The 23,367-nt window shown below is 46.2% G+C and overlaps 1 protein-coding gene across 1 annotated transcript; it reads left to right on the top strand.

Moving 5' to 3' along the window:
• Positions 1 to 889: 889 nt before the first annotated feature.
• Positions 890 to 22,136, top strand: Psmd9 (proteasome 26S subunit, non-ATPase 9). Its single transcript, XM_021631371.2, has 6 exons — positions 890 to 1,160; positions 8,290 to 8,392; positions 12,903 to 13,111; positions 15,007 to 15,108; positions 21,321 to 21,409; positions 21,901 to 22,136. The coding sequence occupies exons 1-6, from the start codon at positions 1,023 to 1,025 to the stop codon at positions 21,926 to 21,928; spliced, it is 669 nt and encodes a 222-aa protein (XP_021487046.1). The 5' UTR covers positions 890 to 1,022; the 3' UTR covers positions 21,929 to 22,136.
• Positions 22,137 to 23,367: the final 1,231 nt, after the last annotated feature.

Genomic DNA, 23,367 nt, shown 5'->3' with positions numbered 1-23,367 from the left:
GAAAAACAGCCAAACGCTTGACAGCATTTTTGTTGTTGTTGTTTTGTTTGGAACTGAGCTGGAGCAGCAGGACAGAATACTCTTACATTCATACAGCTGGTGCACAATAAACGCGTTATGAATGAAAAATAAAAGTGTGAATGGAACGTGGCTCCTAGCCCTCAGGAGGCAGAGGCAGGAGAATCTCTGAGTTCGAGGCCACTCTGGCCTCCAGAGGAAGTTCTGGGGTTAGAATTAGGGGAACCGTGTCTTGAAACAAACAAACAACAAACCAAAGTCAAAGTGTTAAACTTCCTACCCGCTGCAGGGCGTGGCTGCCATTCTCTGCCCTCTACCTAGGGGCGGGGCTCCTCTCCCAGAGACCCTTCTCTCTGTAACCAGGCTCCTTGGATCCGAAGCTCCTTTTCACCCTTTCTCCCCCTACTCCCACCCCCAGCGTGCACTCACCTTTCCTCGCCCCCTCCCTCGCTGCTCCCAATAAACCTGCCTTTATATAATATAGCTTTGTCTCGCCATTAGCTCATTCTTTTTTATTTAATCAGAGAGAAAGGGGAGGCAGGGGCAGGCGGATATCTGTGAGGTTAAGGCCAGCCTGGTCTACAACGTGAGTTCAGGACAATCAAGGCTATACAGAGAAACCCTATCTCAAAAAAAAAAATAAATAAATAAAAATAAAAAAAGGGAAAGAAAAACAAAAGGAAGAAAAGGTGGGAAAAAAAGGAAAGAAAAAGAGAAGGAAGGAAAAAGAAAAGTGAAAATGAGTCTGCTATGAAGCAGGAATAGACGCCTGCATTGTCTGTGCCTCCATTTACCTCTTCCGGGTCATCTGAGACGCGTCTGCGGTCTAACCTAGCGGGAGCTTCCGGTGACTTCGCCCCACTTCCAAGTTCCACCCTTTACTTTTCCTTTTGCTCATGGATTGGCTGGGCTACTTTGGCCCTCGGGGGGACCCGTAGCCACAGTCTCCGCCGGCGTCCGTAGCCGGGAAACCAGACGTCCAGTGCACCGAGTTGAGGTCCGCGATGTCGGGTGAGGAAGCCCGGCACAGGGCAGAGTCCTCCGAGGCCCGTGCGGCCGCGGTCAGCGACATCCAGGAGCTGATGCGACGCAAGGAGGAGATCGAGGCACAGATCAAAGCTAATTACGACGTCCTGGAGAGCGTGAGTGTGGCCAGGGCTCCCGGTGGAGAGGTCGGGGAGGCCTGCTGTGAGCCTCCGGGGTTCCTGGCAAGCATCCTTCCAGGGGGCTTGTGCCGCGTGCCAGGCGACGTTACCCCTTGACATGGGATTTATTTTCTTTTTCTGAAGCACTGACTGTGGGTTTTTTTAGTTTAGTTTTAAATGCCGCCGAAGCTGGCCTCAAACTCATGAGCCTCCTGCTTCAGCTTTCTGAGTACAGGAATTACAGGCCTGAAGCATTAGTTAAACTGCCTCGGGTTGCTGAGGCACGGTGATGATCGCCGCTGTCATCTCCTGTAGGTCCCGTTATCCGGTTTGGCCTTCCTTGGCGCCCGCTTTTCATTAGGACTTAACAAACGCCATCTGTGAGAATTAACTGAGCACCTTGTTAAAATGCAGGTTGTCACCAGGAGAGGCGTCCTCACCTGATTCCAGCACTTGCAAGGTGCAGCAGGAACTTCAAGAGTTCAGGATTGTTTTTTTTGGCTACGTAGTTAGCTCAACCCCAGCCTGGGCTATGTTAGACCCTGTCTCAGAAAAACAGAAACAAAAATAAAATGCATGTTCTAATTGGGGTGGGGAACAGGCTGCATTTTAAGGAAACTCCCAGCTGCACTGCTTAGGACTGCTTTGAATGACAAGTAAAAGTGAATTATTATTCTTCCTGTACAAAGGGAAAACTGAGGCCCAGAGTGGAGCAAATGCTTGCCAGATTCAGTCAGTACAGGCTCAGGTTCTGTTGATCTGTCTACCTCCAAAGCAGACGTATTTTTCTTAAAATTGAAAGTGAGTTTGTAGAGGAAGGGGAGGCTGAGTCAGACCCAGATAGGCTGGGTGCAGTGACTTAGGTGATGTCCGGTAAGATGGTGTATCATGGAGAGGTTCCACACGCCAGGTACCATTTTACTAGGTGCTGACCATACCCCTGGAAGGTATGTGCGCTGTATCAGGAAACTGTCACAGCTACGCTGTTAAGTTGGTGTGTATCCCTAAGCTCTAAGAGGCAAAGTCAGGGGCTGGAGAGATGGCTCAGTGCTTAGATCACTGGCTGCTCTGTCAGTGAGGACTGGAGTTTGGATCCAGCACGTGTGTAACAATCCCACATGTCCCACAAACACCTGTAACTCCACATCTAAACGGGTGCTTTAGCCGTGTCTGGAGAGATGACTCAGCAGGCAAGAGCACTGACTACTCTTCCAGAGGACCTGGGTTCAATTCCCAGCACCCACATGGCAGCTCACAACTGTCTGTCAGTCCAAGGTCTGACACCTTCACACAGACATATAGGCAGGCTAAACACGAATGCACATAAAATAAAAGTAAATAAATAAATTTATTTTAAGGAACACAAATCTAAGCCAGGCAGTGGTGATGCACACTTTTAATCCCAGCAGTTGAGAGGCAGAGGCAGATGGATCCCTGTGAGTGTGAGGCCAGCCTGGACTACAAAATGAGGTCCAAGACAGCTAGAGCAGTTACACAGAGAAACTCTGTCTCGAAAAACAAAATAAAATGTGTGCCACCTTGCTTGGTAGAGCTACACACATACACACAGGCACAATACGTCTCTATTAAAAACCCATATTATTATGATCAAGATGTAAATTGAGTTAATTAAAATCCCAAATTAAAAAAACCATATTATAATATGGGTTAAACCCCACATATACGGAGCTGGAGAGATGGTTCAGTGGTTAGGAGTAATGTCTGCTCTTCCAGAGGTCCTGAGTTCAATTCCCAGCAACTGCATGCTGGCTCACGGCCATCTATAATGTGATCTGATACCCTCAGCTAGCATGCAGGTGTAAATGCAGATAGAGCGCTCATCTACATAAAAAAATAGATAAAAACCCCACATATATGGCTTAAAACAGATAAAAAGGCAATTTCTTTTTGTTGTTGTTTTTGAGACAAGACAGTTTTATCTCTGTACCGATGCCTGTCCTGGAATTCGGAGATCCACCTGCCTCTGCTTCTTAAGTGCTGAGATTAAAGGCATGAGCTATCCACCATCCACCATTGCCTGGCAAAAGCAATTTCTTAAACTGAAGTTACTTACCTACCTCAGGTAGACTCAAACATCTTCTGTACTGTTATTCTATTAGTATTGGCCTACTGTATACTGTTTAGCTGGGTGGGGTGATGTATACCTTTACACTTGGGACACAGAGGCAGGGGAATTGCCACACATTCATGGCCAGGACTGTATAGAGAAATAGCAAGACCCTGTCTGAACAGAGCAGTGAAGGGGAGGGAGATGCTGGGGTTATAGCTCATCCTGTAAAGTGCATGTCCCACAAGCCTGAAGACCTGAGTTCAGTCCCTAGAACCCCTGGTGTAGTGGTCCACATTTGTAATCCCAGCTGGACAGTCAAAGACAGGAAGATTCATCCCCAGGGTTTCTGGCCAGCCAGTCTAGCCTGAATGATGAGGTGGAGGCCAGGGAGACACTGTCTCAAAGGAAGTAGGTGATAGTCCTGAGGTCAGCGCCCCTCTATCGACCTCCCCCATTATCCTCTGACCTGATATGCATAGCTTGGGCATGCATACACATCTGCACGTGCAGCTGAACCTGCAGCTGAACCTGCATACATTTGCATGCACACAAACACATGCATTAAAAGCCAATAGAGGGGCTGGTGAGTGGTTAAGAGCGCTGACTGCTCTTTCAGTGGACCTGGGTTCAATTCCCAGCACCCACACAGTAGGTCACAACTGTCTGTAACCCCAAGATGTGACACCCTCACACAGACATACATGCAGGCAAAACCATCACAATGCACATGACAAATAAATAAATAAATAATGGAAAATTTATAATTTCATTGCACATGGACTGTGAGGCTATTTTCTTTGTTTTTCAATGTATATTAATTGCCTTTGGCTAATTTGCTTTTTGTTTGCTGAGCTTTAAGCTTAAAAGTCTGCTCTTTCTCTCTTTTTTTAAGACAGTTTCTCAGCTGGGTGGTGGTGTCTCACACCTTTAATCCCAGTACTCAGGAGGCAGAGGCAGGCAGTTCAAGGCCAGCCTGGTCTACAGAGTGATGTCCAGGACAGACAGGGCTACACCAAGAAACCCTGTCTCGAAAAACAAACAAATAAACAAAAAGATAGGCTGTCAGTATGCAGCCTGGACTACATAGTGAGACCCTGCCAGGAAAAAAAAAAGTAAAGCAAATTATGAAAGAAAAATAATAAATTAGATATCAGTATTAAAAACGCATTTCATAGTACTTAGTCAAGAATATGAAAGAGGGAGGCTTGGATAGCTCCATTGATAAGGCTCCTGAGCCTGAATCTGAGAGTCCCAGGTTCAGTTCCCTGGAAGTTTAAGAGTGGCTCAGACTGCTTGGAATTCAAACAAAAGAGAACATTGAGAAAAAAAATTAAACAAACCAAAGAATATGAAAGAATCCACGGGATACAACAAAATGGTTATAAACTGCCTCATCAGCTAGTGCCTGGGATATAGTAAAAGCAGTAATAAAGACAGTAATAAACACACAAATAACCCACTTAGAAAAAACATAGGATCTAAATGGACATTTCTCAAGTAAAATATAACTGGCTGATAAAGAAGCACATGAACACATTTGGAACAGGGCCTGGAGAGATGGCTCCGCGTTAAAGAGCATTGTCTATTCTTACAGAGGACCCAGGGTTCACTTCCCAGCACCCACACATGTGGTAACTCACAAGCGTATGTAACTCCACTTCCAGGGGACCCGATGTCTGTTTTGACCCCTCTGGCTATTGCATGTACATGGCACACATCTGTACTCGGAGGCAAAACACTCATACACATAAAATAAATCTTAAAAGCAAAACATGCTGAACAGTTATAGCTATTAGGGAAATGTAGTTAAAAATCACAGAGAAACTGCCTCATACTCATCAGGATGGGTATAACGAAGGTAGAGGTGATGATACCTTAGGGAGAATATGGAGAAACTGGAAACTTCATGCAACTGTAAGATGGTGTAATTGCTGTCCAAAACAGCTTAGCAGTTTCTCAAAAAATACTAAACACAGGATTACATATAACCCAGAAAATCCATTCCTCATTTGATAATTATGATTGTTACAAATATATATTCATCCAAAAAATATACACATTGTCTAAAATAGCCAAGAAATGGAAAACGACACAAATATCCTTCAGCTAACAGATAAATAGAATAGTCTACCAGTACATGGAGTGTAGACAGATAAGAGGAATAGTGAGTTAGGTCACACTATAACTAGTTGTTTATGCCGTCGAGTAAATCAGCCTTGACAACGTTGACAAACTTACACAGCGCCCTGTAGTGCAGGCGTTCGTCCTTTCATCTTCTGGCCAGCTGTCAGCACTGACTGCGTAGCCCAGGTGAGCCTTGACCTCTTGGCAGTCCTCTTGCTTCAGCCTCCTGAGTGCCGGGGTTACGGGTGGGCACCACCATACCTTGCCTCTTTTTTTGGCACATGTCTGGCTAACAATCCAAGCTGGCTCGAATCTGTGATTTTCCTGTTTTGGCCTGCCAAATGCTGGGATTATAAGTGTGTCAGTGTGCCTGGCATTGCATGGTCCTGTGTATGAAGTGTCTGGTTGTGAGTCTCTGAAGGCCCTGTTAAAAGTTTGGTGCCCAGGGCAATGCTCTTGAAACATGGTGGACTGTTAGAGGTGGAGCTCTGTAGTTCTCTGGAGGTCGGCGGAGGTGTGCCCTTGCCCTCACTGGGGAGGCTGCTGGAGGTCGGCGGAGGACCCACTGCAGGGGCGGCTTAACCATGGGCCTTTTTGTTGTTCCTGGGATCATGGTGGAAGATGCTTCCTTTCCCATATGCTTCCACATGATGTTCTGCCTCTACGCAGAGCTAAAAACATCTCCAAAACTACATACATACATACAAAGTGTTGTACTGAAACTTCAAAACTATGAGCCCCAACAAACCTTTTCTATGTTGATTATCATTCTCAGACATATTTTAGAGTTTCAGAACACCTCCAAGATAGACAGCCTTTTTTTTTTTTTTTTTTTTAGAACACCTCCAAGATAGACAGCCTTTTTTTTTTTTTTTTTTTTTTTTTGGTCAGTAGGTCTCTTGATATCCATGCCCCCCGCATTAAGAAAACTTCTTTCTGAGACAAGGTCTTGGTATTCAGTCAGGCTGGTTTTTAAATTCCATATTCTCCTGCCTCAGCCTCCTGAATGCTGGGATTGTAGGTGTGGGTCTGTCCAGGGTTTCTTTCTTCCTTCAGGGCTGTTGATGCAAATGTGCTTAAGCTGACTGTGTGATGGGTGATTAACTCTTTAACAAATTACAAATCACTGAATTTATACTGTCAGTGGCTCAGTTTCTCTGTATACGAATTCTGTTGCGTTACAGCTGTTTTAAGTGGAGGGTCCTGGAGTTAGTGTGGAACCCAGGCTAGTCCCAAATGGGAATATCTTCCTTGATTGTTGGAGAACTGAAGAGAATCGGCACAGTTCTCCTGTCTCAACTGATCTTGAGATCCTTGGCTTGGTCACACCCCTCTTCACAGAGTCACAGTTAGAGAGGTTCTGGGGAGTAGGATGTGGACGCATTTGGGGCCCACACTCAATCCACCACCCATGCGTGGGCTTGGCTCTCCTCTCAGCCCTCATTCAAGTGTCTGTGTCAGCAGCAAGTGTGTGCTATATCCCTACTGTGCAGCCAGGGAAACTGAGGCTTGGAATGTGTCTTAGACAAAGATGCCGAGCTTGCATAAGGCAGAATTGGGATTGAGATCAAAGTCTGGGCAACTGGACAGCTTCTGCTCACACATTCCATCGCTTTTGCACTTTGTCCCCTGATTTATGTAGGGAAACTTAGGAAAAAACTTGAGGTGTGGTGGCTCAGACTTGGAAAGCTGAAGCAGGATTGCCATGAATGCAAGGTCAGCCTGAGCTACAGTGTGAGAACCTGCCTCAAATAAAACAGGCCCAGAGCAGAGAAACAGACATACCTCTAGTTCCAGTGAGTCAGGAGGCTGATCCCAGGAAATTGAGAACAGTAAACACAGTGACAGTAAAAAAAAAAAAAAAAAAAAAAAAAAAAAAAGGCATTAAAATGAATGCATTGTTTCAATGTATATATATTCCCCAGTGTTTAGATTCAGAACCTGTTAATGGATATCAGATACAAAAGCTCCCTCCACCCCACCCCCTTTCCTTGGAGGTAGCCAGTGCCATCCAGTGATGAAGAAAATCTTGGTGTGCCTCTTTGGTCTTTTTATTTTTAGAAGAGTCAAAAACACAGCTGTATGCTTGGTAGCTTACTCCCTCCCGAGTCAAGGCTTCAGTCAGCCTTGATGTCAAGGCTTCAGCTCCTGGGAGGAGGAGCTGGAGGGTCAGGTCAGGGATGGGGCTGGGAGAGGCTCTCTGCTTGCTCTGAGGGCTCTCTGACTGTTCTGTTGTTGCTTTAATTAATTGGTTTTGGAGAGAAGATCTCATGTATCAAAGGCTAATCTTTAACTTGCTGTGTAACCAAGGATGGCCTCAAACTTCTGATCCTCCTGTCTCCACCTCACGCTGATATCACCACACCTGGCTTATGCAGTACTGGGGATGAGTCCAATGTTTTCTGCACGCTAGGCGGGCACTCCAGCAACAGCTGTGGCCTGTGTCTCCAGTCCTCTATTACACTTTTTGTGCTGCAGAGAATCATATCCAAGGTCGTGCATGTACTAATCAAGTACTCTGTGTGCACTGTCCCATGCATTGCTTGCATTATTTCTAAAGACTTCATTTTATTACTGTGTGTATAGTGTGTGTGTGTGTTGGGGTGTGGGCCCTGGTGCAGAGTGTGTATTGTGGAGTTTGTGCTCCTTTTCCACCTTCATGTGGGTCCCAGGAATTGAATTCAGGTTGTTGGTCTTGGCAGCATCTTTATTTACTGATCCATCTCTATGGCCACATTGCTTTGCTTTCATTATTAAACATTAATTTAAAAAATAGTACCCACTGCAGAGGGTAAAGAGCCTGGTGTCTTCGAAAGAGATCATTAGGTAGCCCTTACTGTCACTTTTATCGTGACTTAGAAGGAAAAGGGTCTAGGGAATTGTACCTTGATGTTCTTACCCTTTAAATTTTTACCCACGTCTTTCTTACAGCAAAAAGGAATTGGGATGAATGAGCCGCTGGTGGACTGTGAGGGCTATCCCCGGGCGGATGTGGACTTGTACCAGGTCCGAACAGCAAGGCACAACATCATCTGTGAGTGACCCTCGCTGAGGCTCTGTCTTAGCGTCTGGTGTGGGGGGGCGCTGAGACGCAGGGGAATGATTAGTTAGTGTGGAACATTACAAAGCTTTTCTGCTTTGACAGAATCATCTCGCCCCTGTTGTGGGACTGAGAACCAAGGGGGTAGGGTAGACTGCAGAGTTCCATGTTAGTGGTTTCATTTCTTCTATTTTAAATACTTTGCTTCAAAGCCAGGAGGTGGTATACGCCCTTAATCCCAGCACTCTGGAGGCAGAAGTAGATGGATCTCTGTAAGGTTGAGGCCAGCCTGGTCTACAGAGTGAGGTCCAGGACAGCCAGCTGTAGAAAGACAGTGTCTGGAAAAAAAAAAAATCTAAAAACAAACAAAAAACTTGGCTTCAAGCTGGGGATTGTGGCACATACCTCTAATGGTCAGGAGTTTGAAGCCAGTTTGGAGCTGCATAAGAAAATAAAAAATAAGGAACAAAACTTTACCTCATTATGAGAACTTTATTGAATTAACAGTGGAAGGCCAAACCAGTGTCACTCAGCAGCCCCATGAGTTCATGAAGTAGGTTCAGCTTATCAGGGTCATGACATGTCTGTCACCTCGTCTACAGAAAAGACCTGGCCTGGCTCTCAGTAGGACCCTTGAAGTATGCAGTAAAGGGATCAGCAGAAGCCAGGCTCTGCCTCTGTCTTGAGGGTCTTGGCATCAGTTCACCATTTTCCTCTTAGAGGGCTCTGCCCGCAGGGAGAGTGGGCTAACCTGTCCCACTGTCCCTCTCCTGATTGTTTTAACAACGTAGCGGAGCCTGGATAGGATATTAGGTTTGTGTGTCTGTCAGGATAAGTCACAGACATATGTATTTTCTCTGATAGTTCTGGAGGCAAGAAGCACAGATGGTCGTACTGACAAAATCAAGGTGTCAGCAGGGCTCCCCCTAGGGGCTGGAGGGACATTGTATTCTTTATCTTTCCAGAGGTCACCAGTGTCTCCTGGCTCTTGGTTTTCCTCTGTCTTTAGAAGTAGTGATCTTATCTTTCTTGGCTTTGATTCTGTTATCTTTTCCTTTCACTCATCTGCCTCCCTCTTTAACTTGTTAAGACCCCTGTGATGACATCGGGCCCTCCTAGAAAAATCCAGGCTCGTCCCTCCTTTCAGGATCCTTAATTATACCTGACTTGCACAGTCTGTTCTGTTTTGTGAGGTCACATGTGCACCTGCTTTGGGGGTGAGGGGGCGAGCATCTTTTACTTTGCACCGGCCTTCTATCCCAGTTATACTAGGAGATCATTCACCCAGGGTTTGCGCTTGCTTTCCATTGAGTGTGCACCAACCCTGGCTTCATCTGCACTGTTTCAGTCCTGAGGCTGCTTCTGTGAGAGGAAGCAGAATAAGATGCAGGTGCCCTTAAAGCCACACACAGTGTGATGGTACAGCACCTCACAACATCCATTTGTCCATGAATATTCTGGCTTTAAAATGGTTCACTGTTACACTAAAACAACTAAGGAGATGCAGAGAATGGAAAACCATGCAAAGACAACCAGGTGTGAGGGAAATTTGGGCTTTGCTTCAACCTCTAACCTCAAACCCCAGGGATGTGGCCCTCTCACTTCTGTATAAGCAGGACCTGGGGAAGTATATTAACTACTACATGAAATTAGTAGCATTAACTTCACGTTCCAACACTGTTCTTTTCCCAGTCTTGAAATGCAGCAGTATTACATACTGTGTGTGTGTGTCTGTGTGTGTGCATGCTTGCATGCACAGGGTGTGCACATGAGTCTAGGGCTTCATGCTGAGTCTTACCATACCACCGAGCTACACCCCAAATTGCAGCATAGGTTCCTCAGTTATGCTTAGCCTATATTTGAACTTTTTACCCTGTTCTAATCTCCGTGCTAATTTTATATCGCCTTAATGGCTTTATTATATGTTAAGAATATGGTTGGACAACTCCCCCTTATTAGTTTTCTTTATTCTTAAACATGGACTTTTCTTAAGGAACAGTCCCAGGCGTACATTGAACTTGGGAAAAATAACACAGAGAGGTCTCACAAGCTGCATCCTGTATCCTCAGTGTCGCCTAGTCACCAAGTATTAGCATGGTACATTGTGACAGCTTAAACTCCATTTTGAAAGAGGTGCTGCAGCAGTGTTTACCTGGGTGATGAGAACCTTTTGAATTCTGATATGGAATTGCAGTGTATTGGCAACCAGGCTACTCCTCCCCCATAGCAGTACAGTGAGTATGGATTATACAGGCATTTCTGGGCGTGCTGAGGCTCCCCGTGGGCTTTACCATTTGGGGCAGCTTTTCTAGTCACAGTGACCGTATATGACATTGACTCTACCTGAAACCTTCCTGGCCTGGTGTTTGATGTTGTTCTGTTTTGTTTTTTTCGTCGTATCTGCTTCAGTGAGCTGAGTACCCAGGTCCTGTCATATGTGAGGGCCTCACCTTTGCTCCACAGTGACAGGAATGTCAAATCATGTTAGATAACCAAATAGCCCACAGCCAGAGGCTCCCTCGGGGTTGGAGAGTCTGGCCCACGGGTGCCATGTGTGGGTTGGCAAACGGGGTTACTGTACCAGGCTGCCTTTGAGACTACAGCTGTATGAGTGAGTGACATGGGTTGAAATAAGGAGTGGGAGCCAGAGAAGTAGTGACATCATTTTTTAGGCTTAAAAATAACACTAAATGCCAGCTGCTTGCAGGACTGGCCTCCAGACAGGACATGTCATTGGACCAGCATGGTGGATCATTATTTTAGCTTTTATTTTTGTGTGTTGGTGTTTTGCCTGCATACTACATGTGTGCCTGGTGCCTCCAAAGGCCAAAAGGAGCATTAGATCCCCTAGGACTAGAGTTACGGAGGGTTGGGAGCCACTAGATGGGTGCTGGGAATCGAGCCGGGGCCCTTTGGAAGAGAAGCCAGTACTCTTAACTGCCGATCCATCTTTTCAGCCCCTGGGGCAACATTAGGAATTAGCTGTTGTCGATGAAAAATTAGAGGTTCCCTCCTCAAAGCCCTCAGTTTTCAGCCTTTCTAGGAAAATCAAAGATTTGGCAGCACTAGATCTACTTCTCAAGTCCCATTGTTGGGCAGGAGCCTAGTAGAGGGTGCCTGCTCTACACTGAGCATCCCCACACATGAGTTACTAGGCTCTTGGGTCGTTTTTTCCCTCTGTATGAGAATTTAAGAAAAAAGAAAAATTTAAATAGGCTTGTATGTACCCCAGGCTAGCCTTAAAGTAAACATACAGCTGAGCATGGCCTTGACCTTTTGATCTTTCTGCTTTCACCTCCTGGTTGATGGCATTACAGGCATGCACCACCATGCCTGTTTTATGCAGTGCTGGGGATCACACCCCCTGGTCGGATGGGTGTTCAGCAAACAACCACCAGTGAGCTATACCCACAACCCCAGAGACTCCTTTCAGCAGCCGCTCTGCCTCTCTCTTGTTTTTGTTTTGTTTTCCACCAGACAGGGTTTGTGTACCCTACACTGGCCTCCCGACCCTCTCCCAGGTGTTGGGGTCACAGATGTGCCGCCTCCTGCCTGGCCACCCCACTTTTGTATGACTTCTGTAATTGTTCCTTGTTTGTATATGAGGTCTTGTCATGGTTGCAGCTGGCTGGAACCTGATTTCTGCTCACTTTCAGGTCTCAGCAGGGCCTGTGCTACTTTTGAGGGGCCTTCTTTTTTTTTTTAAATATATAATTTATTTAACTTTATTTTATGTGCATTGGTGTGAGGGTGTCAGATCACCTGGAACTGGAGGTACAGACAGTTGTGACCTGCCATGTGGGTGCTGGGAATTGAACCTGGGTCCTTTGGAAGAACCGACAGTGCTCTTGACGACTGAGCCAGCTCTCCAGCCCCTTGAGGGGCCTTCTTGTCCCAAATTATTTGGTCATCAGACGTGATTGTAGTCACCTGTTCTGTAGCCACCTTCCTCACTAGACAGCTCACTAGTCTGTATATGAGGTCATGTCATGGTTGCAGCTGTCTGGCTCACAGGTTGGTCTATTCCTTGGACTCTGGCTTTGTGTCCAGCACCTAGTAAGCACTCATATTCTCTGTGTTAGCTACTGTTTGGCTGCTGTGACAAAATGCCCAGTAAAAGAAACTTAAGAAGGAAGGCTTTGCTTTGGCTAACAGTTGGAGGGTAGCGCATCTTGGTGGAGAAGGCATCGTGGCAGGGGCCTCAGGCAGCTTGTATAGCCTATCTGCATCAGGAGGCAGAGAGCCGAATGCTGTCCGTCCGTCTGAGACCCTGTCTCATGGTGTAGTACTGCCCACGCTAAAGGTGGACTGGCTTCCCTCCTCAGTTAAACTTCTCTGGAAATGGTCTTAAATGCACTTCCAGAGGCTTGCCTTGGGAGGTTCTAAATCTCATGAAGCTGACAAAATATGCCACGGCGTGAGTGAATTCAGATGTCTTGTCTCCTCACCGCTCCCACGTCCTGAGCTGTCTTCCCTTGCCCCTGACATGGTGTTCTCCTCCCAGGTCTACAGAATGATCACAAGGCAGTGATGAAGCAGGTGGAGGAGGCCCTGCACCAGCTGCATGCTCGGGACAAGGAGAAGCAGGCCCGGGACATGGCTGAAGCCCAAGAAGAGGCTAGGAACTGCAGGCTAGGCTCCAACAGCCCCGTCCTGCCTCAGGCCTTCGCCAAAGTGAACAGCATCAGCCCTGGTTCCCCAGCCAGTATTGCGGTAATCTTGCCTGCTCCCCCAAATCCACCCATCGGAGTGTTATGTGTTAGGTAGCCCTGGGCTGCAGAGGCTTGCCAGAAGCCAAAGCCGTTTTCTCATTCTGTGGTTCCAAATTCATTATTCCTGTAACAGATGCTGGCCAGAGCTTGGTGTACCTGGGTCAACCTACTGGACTAAGGGACAGACCTGATGTAGGACCACTGGGACACAGTGTAGAAGGTGATACATGTCCCAGAGAAGAAAGAAGTGCTCTTCTTTGAGCCATTTTCCCTGGACATGGAAGAAAAAAAAGAGTGACAAGAGCTTGAAATAAATTGTCTTCCTCAATAGATTCTAAGCAAATATTTCAGTAGCATTACTGTGATGGGCTTCACATGCCATGAATGACTCAGTAAAAGATACAGAGCAGTCACAGAGCTGTGCACCCAGCACCGCAGCCAATTTTAGAGTATTTCCATTGCTCCTGAAGAAGAAGCTGGAAGGCCCAAGACAAGCCCCTTGGGACTTGGCAGTATTTTTGTCTGGACAGCTCCACCTGTTCTGCCACATGAAGGCAGTCATGTGATGTGTGGTTTTTGTGTTTGCTTCCTTTCACTCTGTCCAGTTCTCAGAGATGAGTCATATATCAAGGCTTCATTACCGTCTATGGCCAAATTATATCTCATTGTGCGATAGACATGTTTTGTTTGTCTTTCTGTCAGTTAAGGAGTTTTTGGATCTCTTCTACTTTGAGGCTCTTATAAATAATGTTGCTGTGAATATTCATGTAGAAGTTTGTATGTGGACATGCATTTAAATTGAATCCTGTGGCCACCTCTCAGGTAGTACTGATCTTCTCCCAATTTGATCCATGAGGAAAAGCCACACAAACTTGAAGCCACCTGAGCCAGGACATACAGCTTCCGGGGAGCAGAACTGGATTCTGAATCCAGATCCTGCAAGTCATCTTATGACCATTAAACCCTAAGACTAGGGGCTGAAGAGGATGGCTCAGTGGTTAGGAGCACTGGCTGTCCCTCCAGAGGACCCAGATTGGATTCCTAGCCCTCACGTGGAGGCTCACGGCCATCTTTAACTCTATTTCCAGAGGATCCATTTCTCTCTTCTGGCTCCACAGGCACCTGGCACAAGTGGTATATAGATACGCAAGCAGGCAGAATACCAATACACACTGAACTAATGAGATAATAATAATAAAATTAAAAGAACAAACTTAAACAAAGGTCACAAGGCTGTTGGGTGTGTTGGCACACCTGCCTAATCCCAGCTACACAGGTGTGTGGGTGGGTCTGCCACAAGATTGGGCAAGTTAGCAAAATCCTGTTTTGAAATAAAAAATGAACAACCAAGGATTAGTTCTTCGGTAGAGCTCTGCCTACATTAGATTCCTAGTGCTGCAAACAATTTTGAAAAGCAAAATAAAATCAAGTCACAAGACTGCCTTCCGCACATGAGTCTATTTAGTCGCAGCTGGATCCGCGCATCCAGCGCCTCACTGCAGCCGGCCTGTGGCAGTGCTCGCTACAGAGAAAGTGGAGGTCTGTACCCTTGGGAGGCCTGGGGCTGCTGTTTAGGGACTTTTAGAGCAAATGTTTGTCTTGTCCAGAAAATTAGGCCTCTTCTGCCCTTGAACCTGCATTAGAAACTCCAGAAAGTAACTGGAGCTTTTTTTCCGTGTTCCTTAAGGCCTTCATTGGGCACACCTGGACCCAGCTGAGCCTCCAGGATGAGGTGGGGCAACTCACCCACTGAGCCTTCCTACATGAGGAGCCTCCTGTTCTTAACCCTGCAGGAAATAAACTCTTGAATCTGCCACTGAGTTGTGAATTGAGCAGTAAAAGTACCAGAAACGCCTTCAACCTCTTGGTTGGTTTTTCTTTTTCTTCTGTCTTTAGGGCCTGCAAGTGGATGATGAAATTGTGGAGTTTGGCTCTGTGAACACCCAGAACTTCCAGTCGCTGCAGAACGTGGGCAGCGTGGTACAGCATAGTGAGGGGGTAAGTTAGGGCATCCTGGCATGTGGGTGCCTCACAGACCTCAGAGGCATGCGCCCCACAGCTAGGGGTTGGGGGGGAAGTCCACAAACAGGGTACCATAGATTCAGGGTCTGGCCAGTAGATGGCACAGCTTGCTCAAGTGCTGGACCCCTAATTCTATCACCAGGGCTCCAGCCCCATAAATGAACCTCTCAAGTCCAGACTCTTACTCCATCACACCAGGGGTCAGCCTTTCAGCCTTTCAGTTTTCCAGAGGGAAGGAAAAATTCAGCCCTCAGCACTGGAATTTCAGCCCGGAAAGTGGGGATGGGTCTTCAGTGCTGACAGTGTTGGCCCTCAAGGCTGTCCCTCTGCCTGGAATACTTTTCCTCCCCGGTGCCACACTTGCCTTTACATGGTCAAGCCCTCGGTGTGGCCTTTCCCGGCCACCATGTCTAAATCTCTCTTCTGTGTCAGTGCCTGTTTTCAGTAACTCTTCTGAAAGATCTCTTCACTTTGGCATATGCTCTATCGCCCCAGAGCTGTTATTGGGGTACGGTTGTCCATCATTGCCTTCTCAAGAACTTGTGATATTTGCATATGTACCTGGGCATGCTTTTCCAGGTGTGACCCATGAAGAAGGGTTGTGAGCTCTAAGAGTGCCGCTGGAGACTTTTTGTTTTTAAAGAGATATTTATTTTTTATTTATACAGTGTTCTGCCTGCATGTGAGCCAGCAGGCCAGAAGAGGACCCCAGATCTCATTATAGATGATTGTGAGCCACCATGCGGTTGCTGGGAATTGAACTCAGGACCTTTGGAAGAACAGCCAGTGCTCTTAACCTCTGAGCCATCTCTCCAGCCTTGGAGACTGTTTTCATTTGAGATACTTCCAGTATTCCTGGCTGGCCTAGAACTCACCATGTGCCTAGGATGCTCTTGAACCTTCCAGCTGTCCTTCCTCCACTGCGCTGGAATTACAGGTGTGCGCCACTATGCCTGGCTTTATGTAGTCCTGAGCCATCGCTCCAGCCTGTAGACATACATTCCTATTTCTCTGGCACATTTATTTCCTCTGGAATTTATTTTGTAATTAGTGTTACCCATTACCAGGCCACTTCCCCCCAACCCCGAATGGACAGTAGTCCCAGTGCCATTTTTTAAATTAATACCTTACCCACGACTTTACAGAGTCACCTTTGTTAATATCACATATCTTTCTCTGTGAGTGGTGCCCTGTTTGTTCTGAGCCTTTTTAGAATTGCTTAGAAGACTCCATTTGTCCCTTGTTGGCTTTCCTTTAGCCCCTTTCTATATTGTGAGTGCAAAAACCATTTGGAAAGTTAGCAGGCCAAAACCATAGATGCTGCTTGACTGTCCAGAGCAGCGGTTCTCACCCTTCCTCACGCTGCGACCCTTTAATACAGCTTCTCATGTTGTGCTGACTCCGACCATAGTTATTTTTATTTTTTATTATAACCAGTTATTTTATTATTTATAGTTGCTACTTCTTAACTGTAATTTTGTTACTGGTGTGAATCATAATGTAAATATCTGTGTTTTCAGATGGTCTTAGGAGACCCCTGTGAAAGGGTCACTCAACCCCTAAAGGGATCAAGACCCACAGGTTGAGAAGAGCTGGTCTAGATGGATGGAGGGTCAGCCATCCCCCCAGTGCTGTTGGTTCTGGCCCACAGGATTCTGTGAGGGCCAGCAGGATGCCAGCAGAGACCAGAGCCTCCCGAAGGCTCAGCGAGGCTGTAGATCCAGATCCCACGGTTGGCTGAGCCTTCGGTTACTCATCCTGTGGCTTCTTACACCATTCCAGTGGACTCACCTCAGAGGGAGGGAGCGGTGAGGAGAGGGTCTGCTCTCTCTTCACTCACCTTGTGCTCACCTGTGCCATTTCCCTAAGTTTCCATTTTGTTACCGTCTCTCTCTTCTTTGTTGTCTCTCTCCCAGTGAGGCCTGTGAAAGTGTTCACATGTATTCACTCACCCACACCTCCAGTTTTCAATTGTTTCTCCTAGCTTTTTGAGAAAAGGTGTCGTGTGTCTCAAGATGGTGGCTTATGGGCTGGAGAGATGGCTCAGAGGTTGGGAGCACTGGCTGCTCTTTCAGAGGACCTGGGTTCAATTCCCAGCACCCACATAGCAGCTGACCACTATCTGTAACTGACATCCTCATAGGGATATATGTAGTTCATACACCAATGTGCATAAGATAAATAAGTTTAAAATTTTTTATTAATTACAATTTATTCACTTTGTATCTCAGCTGTAGCACCATCCCTCATTCCCTCCCAATCCCACCCTTGCTCATCTCCTCCCATGCCTCTCTCCAAGTTCCTTTTTTAAAAAATTAATTGTGGTTTTCTTTTTCTTTTATTTTCTTTTAAGATTTATTTAGTTTATTATGTATATAGTGTTCTGCCTGCATGTACACCTGAACACCAGCGGAGGGCACCAGATCTCAGTATAGATGGTTGTGAGCCACTGTGTGGTTGCTGGGAATTGAACTCAGGACTTCTGGAAGTGCTCTTAACCTCTGAGCCATCTCTCTAGCCCCTAAATAAGTAAGTTTTAAAAATATGGTGGCTTAGAACTCTCTCTAATGAAAAATGAATTTGAATGGACATGCCGTTACCTCCCAAGTGTGTGGATTACAGACATGCACCATCATGATGACTTTATATAGATTAGGGCTTCGTGCTTGCTCGGTGAGCATTGTACCAATTGAGCTAAGTCTCAGGTTTTCCCCCTGCTTTTTGATATGCTGTGATTCACTGTTTTTCTTCTGGCCCTTTGGTATACTTCGATGTTCAGTAGATATCTGGGCCTGTTGCAGCCTTGTCTGTCCTGGAACTCACTCTGTAGACCAGGCTGTCCTCAAACTCACAGAGATGCTCCTGTCTCTGCCTCCTGAGAGCTGTGGTTAAAGACATGTGCCACCACGCCCAGTTATAGATGTGTTTGTGAACGTTGTCTGTCAGATTCTGGAAGAGGATGTGTATACACACATGGAAATGAGAACCAAAGCACAAAACACGTCCGAAGGCTCCTCCGGCCCTCCCAGGAAGTGTGCACGTCTTTAGCGGAGAGTGCTCTGGGCTGTCTCTCAGAGGACCCACTCTTTCAGCAGCCAGGCCTTTGAGCTGTGGTAGCTTTATGTAGTCACATCACAGTAAACACGCTGAGCTGCGGACCCTACAGTGACTCAGTTTCCTTGATAACTAACCCTGCTCTCTACTCAGTCACTGGTCAGTGCTCTTGAGTTTGTATTTTCCAGAATGTCACAGAACTATACCCACAGTACAGATTTTTTTTTTAAATTCCTTCAGACAGGTTCTCACTACATACCTTCCTTGTTGGCCTCAAACTTGCTATATACATTAGGCAGGCTCCCCTTGAACTCAGATGCTCTTGCCTCTGTCTCCCAAGTAAAAACAGTTAAATTAAACTACACTCAGCCTCAGTTCTGCTTTTGGGCCTTGGTTCCTTGCTCTCAGAACAGGTTAGAAGATCTTGTGTGGTGTGTGTGTTCATGTGTGTCACAGACTGTTTATCCACTTAAGAGTGAGGGACACTTAGTGTTTCCTGGTTTGGGTGATGATTGACAGTAGTTACTGGTTTTAATCTGCATTTTTCTAGATAAATGTACTCTTGCTTTGTGTGTGTGTGTGTGTGTGTGTGTGTGTGTGTGTGTGTTTTGCCTGTATTGATATATGCATACATGTCCCACCAAAGTCAGAGGAGGGCATTGGATCCCCGGGATGTGAGCCGACATGTGGTGCTGGGAATTGAGCAGCAGTGTTCATACCCACCAAACCTGCTAACCTCCAGCCTCAGGCCTCAGATTCTTTGCCAGGATTATAAATCCTCCTTTTTTTCAAAAGAATATTTTGGGGAATCCCAATATGTCAAATGTATAAAAGCCAAGCTGCCATGAGCAGTTTGAAAGCCATATGCCTGGTGTCAGTCCCTGCTTGAGAGTCAAGGGTCTGGCTTCCTGTGGTCTCCTTTGTGATTGACACAAAACCGTAAGTATGGCTGAGCCGCTAACATTTCAGTAGTTTCCAGTTTTATGAAGATTATGCTTTTATAGAGCAAACTCTTGCATCTGATCTCCTTCAAGAAGCACAGTGTTTGGATTAAACATGTATATTTTCAAAGGAAAAGTAACCTTGATTGAAAAAAATTACTGCCTTGAGTGAAGGGTGTGTGGTTCAGTGGTAGATCTCTTTCCAGGTACCAGGTCCTGGATTTGATCTACAAAACTGTTTTGTTTTTGAGACAGGGTGTTTTGTTGTTGTTTTAATGTGTTTGGGCTGTCCTGGAGCTTACCATGTAGACCAGTCTGGCCTTGAACTAACGGAGATCCAGTTACCTCTCAGGTTGGCAAATTTCCTTAGCTATCTTATTTGGGCTCTTAAACCTCTATCTCCCCAACCCCACAATACTAGGTAGGAGAGAAAGAAGGTTAGATGGGAAAGGGGATGTAGACCTCTTTAGACTACTTCCTGCTGATCAGGAACATAGAGTTCCTTGAGCTAGTCCAGTCTTTGCCATTAGTATATCTCCAAGTTTTTCTTGTCAAAATACACCAGGAGCAGCAGCCCTGTTTCTCTCTGGGCTGGCATCTATACCCTCTCAAGAGTACCCAGAATTTCAGATGTTATCAGTAGCTGGCAAAGATCACGCCCCTGCTAGTGCATGAGACAAATCATATTCACCTACTGTGAAGCAGCCCCGTATCTCATACCTGGAATTTAAAGCAAAAACATATTTGTATAATATAACTGGTTTTTTTAAGAAACCAAAACTCTGACTATACACTGCCTCCTGAGTGCTGGAATTAAAGGCATGCACCATCATACCCAGCACAGTGTTTTATATATATCTATGTATATATATTTTTTATATATATATGCTTGTGTATATTATTCATATATATGTATTTAAATATACATATATATGCACATAGCCTTTATTATAAAAACAATGCATATTTATTTCATCCATAGGAATGCAGTAAATTCTCCATTGCAATATGGATATTGAAAACATAATATAGCCAGGCACAGTGGCACATGCCTTTAATAAAATTATCTAAAAAGCAGATCCAGAAAGATAGAAAGGAGATTGCTTGATGGTTGCTGGGTCTGGAGGGATGAGTCTGGAGATTGGGTGCTGATGGTCTTTTGGATGATGCAAACATTCTACAGTTAGATAGTGGTGATGGCTCTAAGTACAGGAAACCAACTGAGCCATGTTCTTTTTTATATGCAAATTATGTCTCAGTAATAAATATAATGCACATTTGTCTTATGCATAAAACCACAGTGCAAAAACATTGAAGGTAAAAATTACAGCCCTGTCTCTCTCCCTCCCTAAGTACCTCCCATGTGTGCTCATTTTTGGCCAGGGGGCTGGGGTCCAACAGGGAACAAAACAAAGGGGCTCCTTGCTTTGAGGTCTTATTGTGGGGTGCAGACATATGTCAGTAGTTCTAGGCATGTAGTTTCATGCCTGACAAGTGTTATGAAGGGAAGCTCGGGAGGGTTGGAGGAAAACAGTGGCTTCCTGATTTAGTTTGGGGTTGAAAGTGAGTGTTCCCAAGGACCGACCCTTGGTGTGTATAGAAACTGAACAGGTGGAGTGGCAACGAGAGGAGAGCCTTTGGCTGGTTCGTGGGCCTTGGAGGCAGGAGGAGCAAGGCAGCCAAAGGATGCTGGTAGTTGCTCAGAGTCAGGAGAATGCAGAGAAGGGGAGGAGGTGGGCTGGCAGGTAACCTGGTGCCAGGCCACTCAAGGCCTCTGTTGGAGTCCTTCACAAAAATTACCTTTTCCTGTAGCCTTAGGGGGCTGCTGTACCTTCCTAAGATGGGCAGAGTTTGTCTTAGAGATTTCACTGGTGCTGGAGAGAAAAGGTTTGGGGTCAGCTCCCAGCATCTGGGGCTGTGTCCTAATAGGGTGCAAAATAGGAACCAAATGCTCAGATACCTGCACCTATGGGGCACGGTTCTCATTCAAGTCACAATACTTCCTACTCTATTTGCCTTCCATCATTTTGAAGTTCTTCACGCCCTTAATGCCAGCGTCAGGAACCCGTCCAGCTGAGGGCCCAAAGCTTTGTCAATTTCATAGTCAGCAGAAAGTGGTATCTTGGCATTTTACTTGAGTCTGTTTTGAGTGCTAAAAACAGTGGAGCTGAAATGACCTTATTTGCCTTTCAGAAACCCCTGAATGTGACAGTGATCCGAAGAGGGGAAAAACACCAGCTCAGACTTATTCCAACACGCTGGGCAGGAAAAGGACTGCTGGGGTAAGGCGCCTGCTTCCTGCATTCCACACTGTGGTACTGATGAAGTGGTCTCAGATAGAAGGCGGGGGAGCGCTGGCAGGGCCACTGAGTGTGGAAACTGGGGGTAAATACTTTTACAAATACTTTCACTGCAGGCAAGAGGCAGTGAGTCCTCCGGTCACCTAAGAGTCTCTGGTTCTCTCGTTACCTGGGTATTGTCTTTAAGAGAAAGAAAAGTGGCCAGTGAGATGGCTCAGCAGGTAAAGGTTCTGCCAAACCCTGTGACCTGAGTTTGATCCTAGTATCCACATGGTTAGAGGAGAGAGCTGACTCCTGCAAGTTCTGGCATACACTCAGACTCTTTCATATACACAATGAGTAAGTTAAAAAATAACACAACTTTTTAAAAAGAGAAGAAGTGTTAAGGAAAAGCCCAAAAGGGTGTGCTCCCTCTGCCAGTCTTCCAGGATGGAGCCATCAAGCTTGAATTGTGTCCCTATTTTCTCTTCCAGCTGCAACATTATTCCTCTCCAGAGATGACTGTCCCCAGGGGCCTGCAGGAAAGCTTCTTTAGTCGGGTCCTGCCCTGGGCCTGGGAGGCTTTCCTCATTCTCTTCGTTCCCTGAAGTGTGAGGACCTGGAAGAGAGTGGGTGAAGCATGGTCATCAAGGTGGAAGAGATGCTTCCGCTGCCTGCTGTAAACTCTTTCTTTGCATTGAGGGATTATTAAAAATGTGATTTCTACCTAGCCACGTCTTGAGCAAATTAGGCCATAGCCCTTTCTGGGAATTCTCTAGATTATGAGCCAGTGAATGGGAATGACTGGCAGATAGTGATCTGATGGCCTCATTTCTTTTTTTGAGTCAGGGTCTCTGAGTAAACTAAACTATCCTGGAACTCACTGTGTAGACGAGTCTGGCCTTGAGCTGACAGAGATCCTCCTGCCTCTTCCTCATGAGTGATGAGATTAGGGGCATTCAGTGCCATGCTAGGTAGCCTTTGAGGAGTATGTATCATACATATATACTTTATATATACTTATTTTTGAGAATTTCAGACATGTCTATAGTATGTTTCTATCCTATTTGCTCCCCCCTCCAGCTCCTCCCAGATCTCCCCTCATGTCCACTTCCCAGCTTCATGCCCCCCCTTCTAAATAAATAACCTGCTGAGTGCAATGCCTGCTGCCCTCTACTCATGACTGGGGATTTCACTGGAGGAGCTTGGTCAACCTTACAGAGACCACATCTCTGACAGTCACAAGGACTTGGGTGCTTCTCTTTTTTTTAAAGTCCAGTCAGTCTCAGATTTGCTGTATAGTTGAGGATGATCTTGAACTTTAGGTCCTTTTCTCTCCAGTTTCCAGAGGGTGCGACATCACCCTCTGCCCAGGCCTTTTCTCTCTTGGTGGGGTGGGGCTTAGAGACAGGGTCTCATGAGGTCAGACTGGCTTGGAGCTCAGTGTATTCCATCCTGGCCTTAAACTTGGGATCGTCCTGCCTCAGTCTCCTGGGATTACAGTGCATGTCACCAAATCTGGCTCCTTGTATACATTTCCTCTTTCCAAATAAAACCAGTTTTGTAGTGGTAATTGTGGCCCTTGTTCCATCCCACCACCTGGATTCCTTATGAGCCTCCAGCCCAGCTCAGGCACTGGAAAGAAAGTTGGGCAAAGCACACCAGTTTCCGGCTGATGTCAAGTTGACTTTTGTGCTGGCAACTGAAAACCTGGACCTCATACTCTAGGCAAGCATTCCACTGTGGGCCTGCTTGCCCTACAGCCCCTGAAGTCGGCAGCTGATGGTACCTCTCTGCTTTGAAGCCAAAAATCTGTGGGTAGAGAAGATGCTACAGTTTCACACATCATCCGAAGTTGGGTCTGTGTACCCACCATAGCTTCAATATGACATCAGCAAAGGCTGTGTGGTGGCACAGACCTTTAATCCCAGCACTTGGCAGGCAGAGGCAGGCGGATCTCT

This window comes from Meriones unguiculatus, chromosome 4 (assembly GCF_030254825.1).
Source record: "Meriones unguiculatus strain TT.TT164.6M chromosome 4, Bangor_MerUng_6.1, whole genome shotgun sequence".
Lineage (NCBI taxonomy): Eukaryota > Metazoa > Chordata > Mammalia > Rodentia > Muridae > Meriones > Meriones unguiculatus.
Note: the sequence above shows the minus strand (reverse complement) of the source record. Positions and strands in the feature narration are given on the sequence as shown.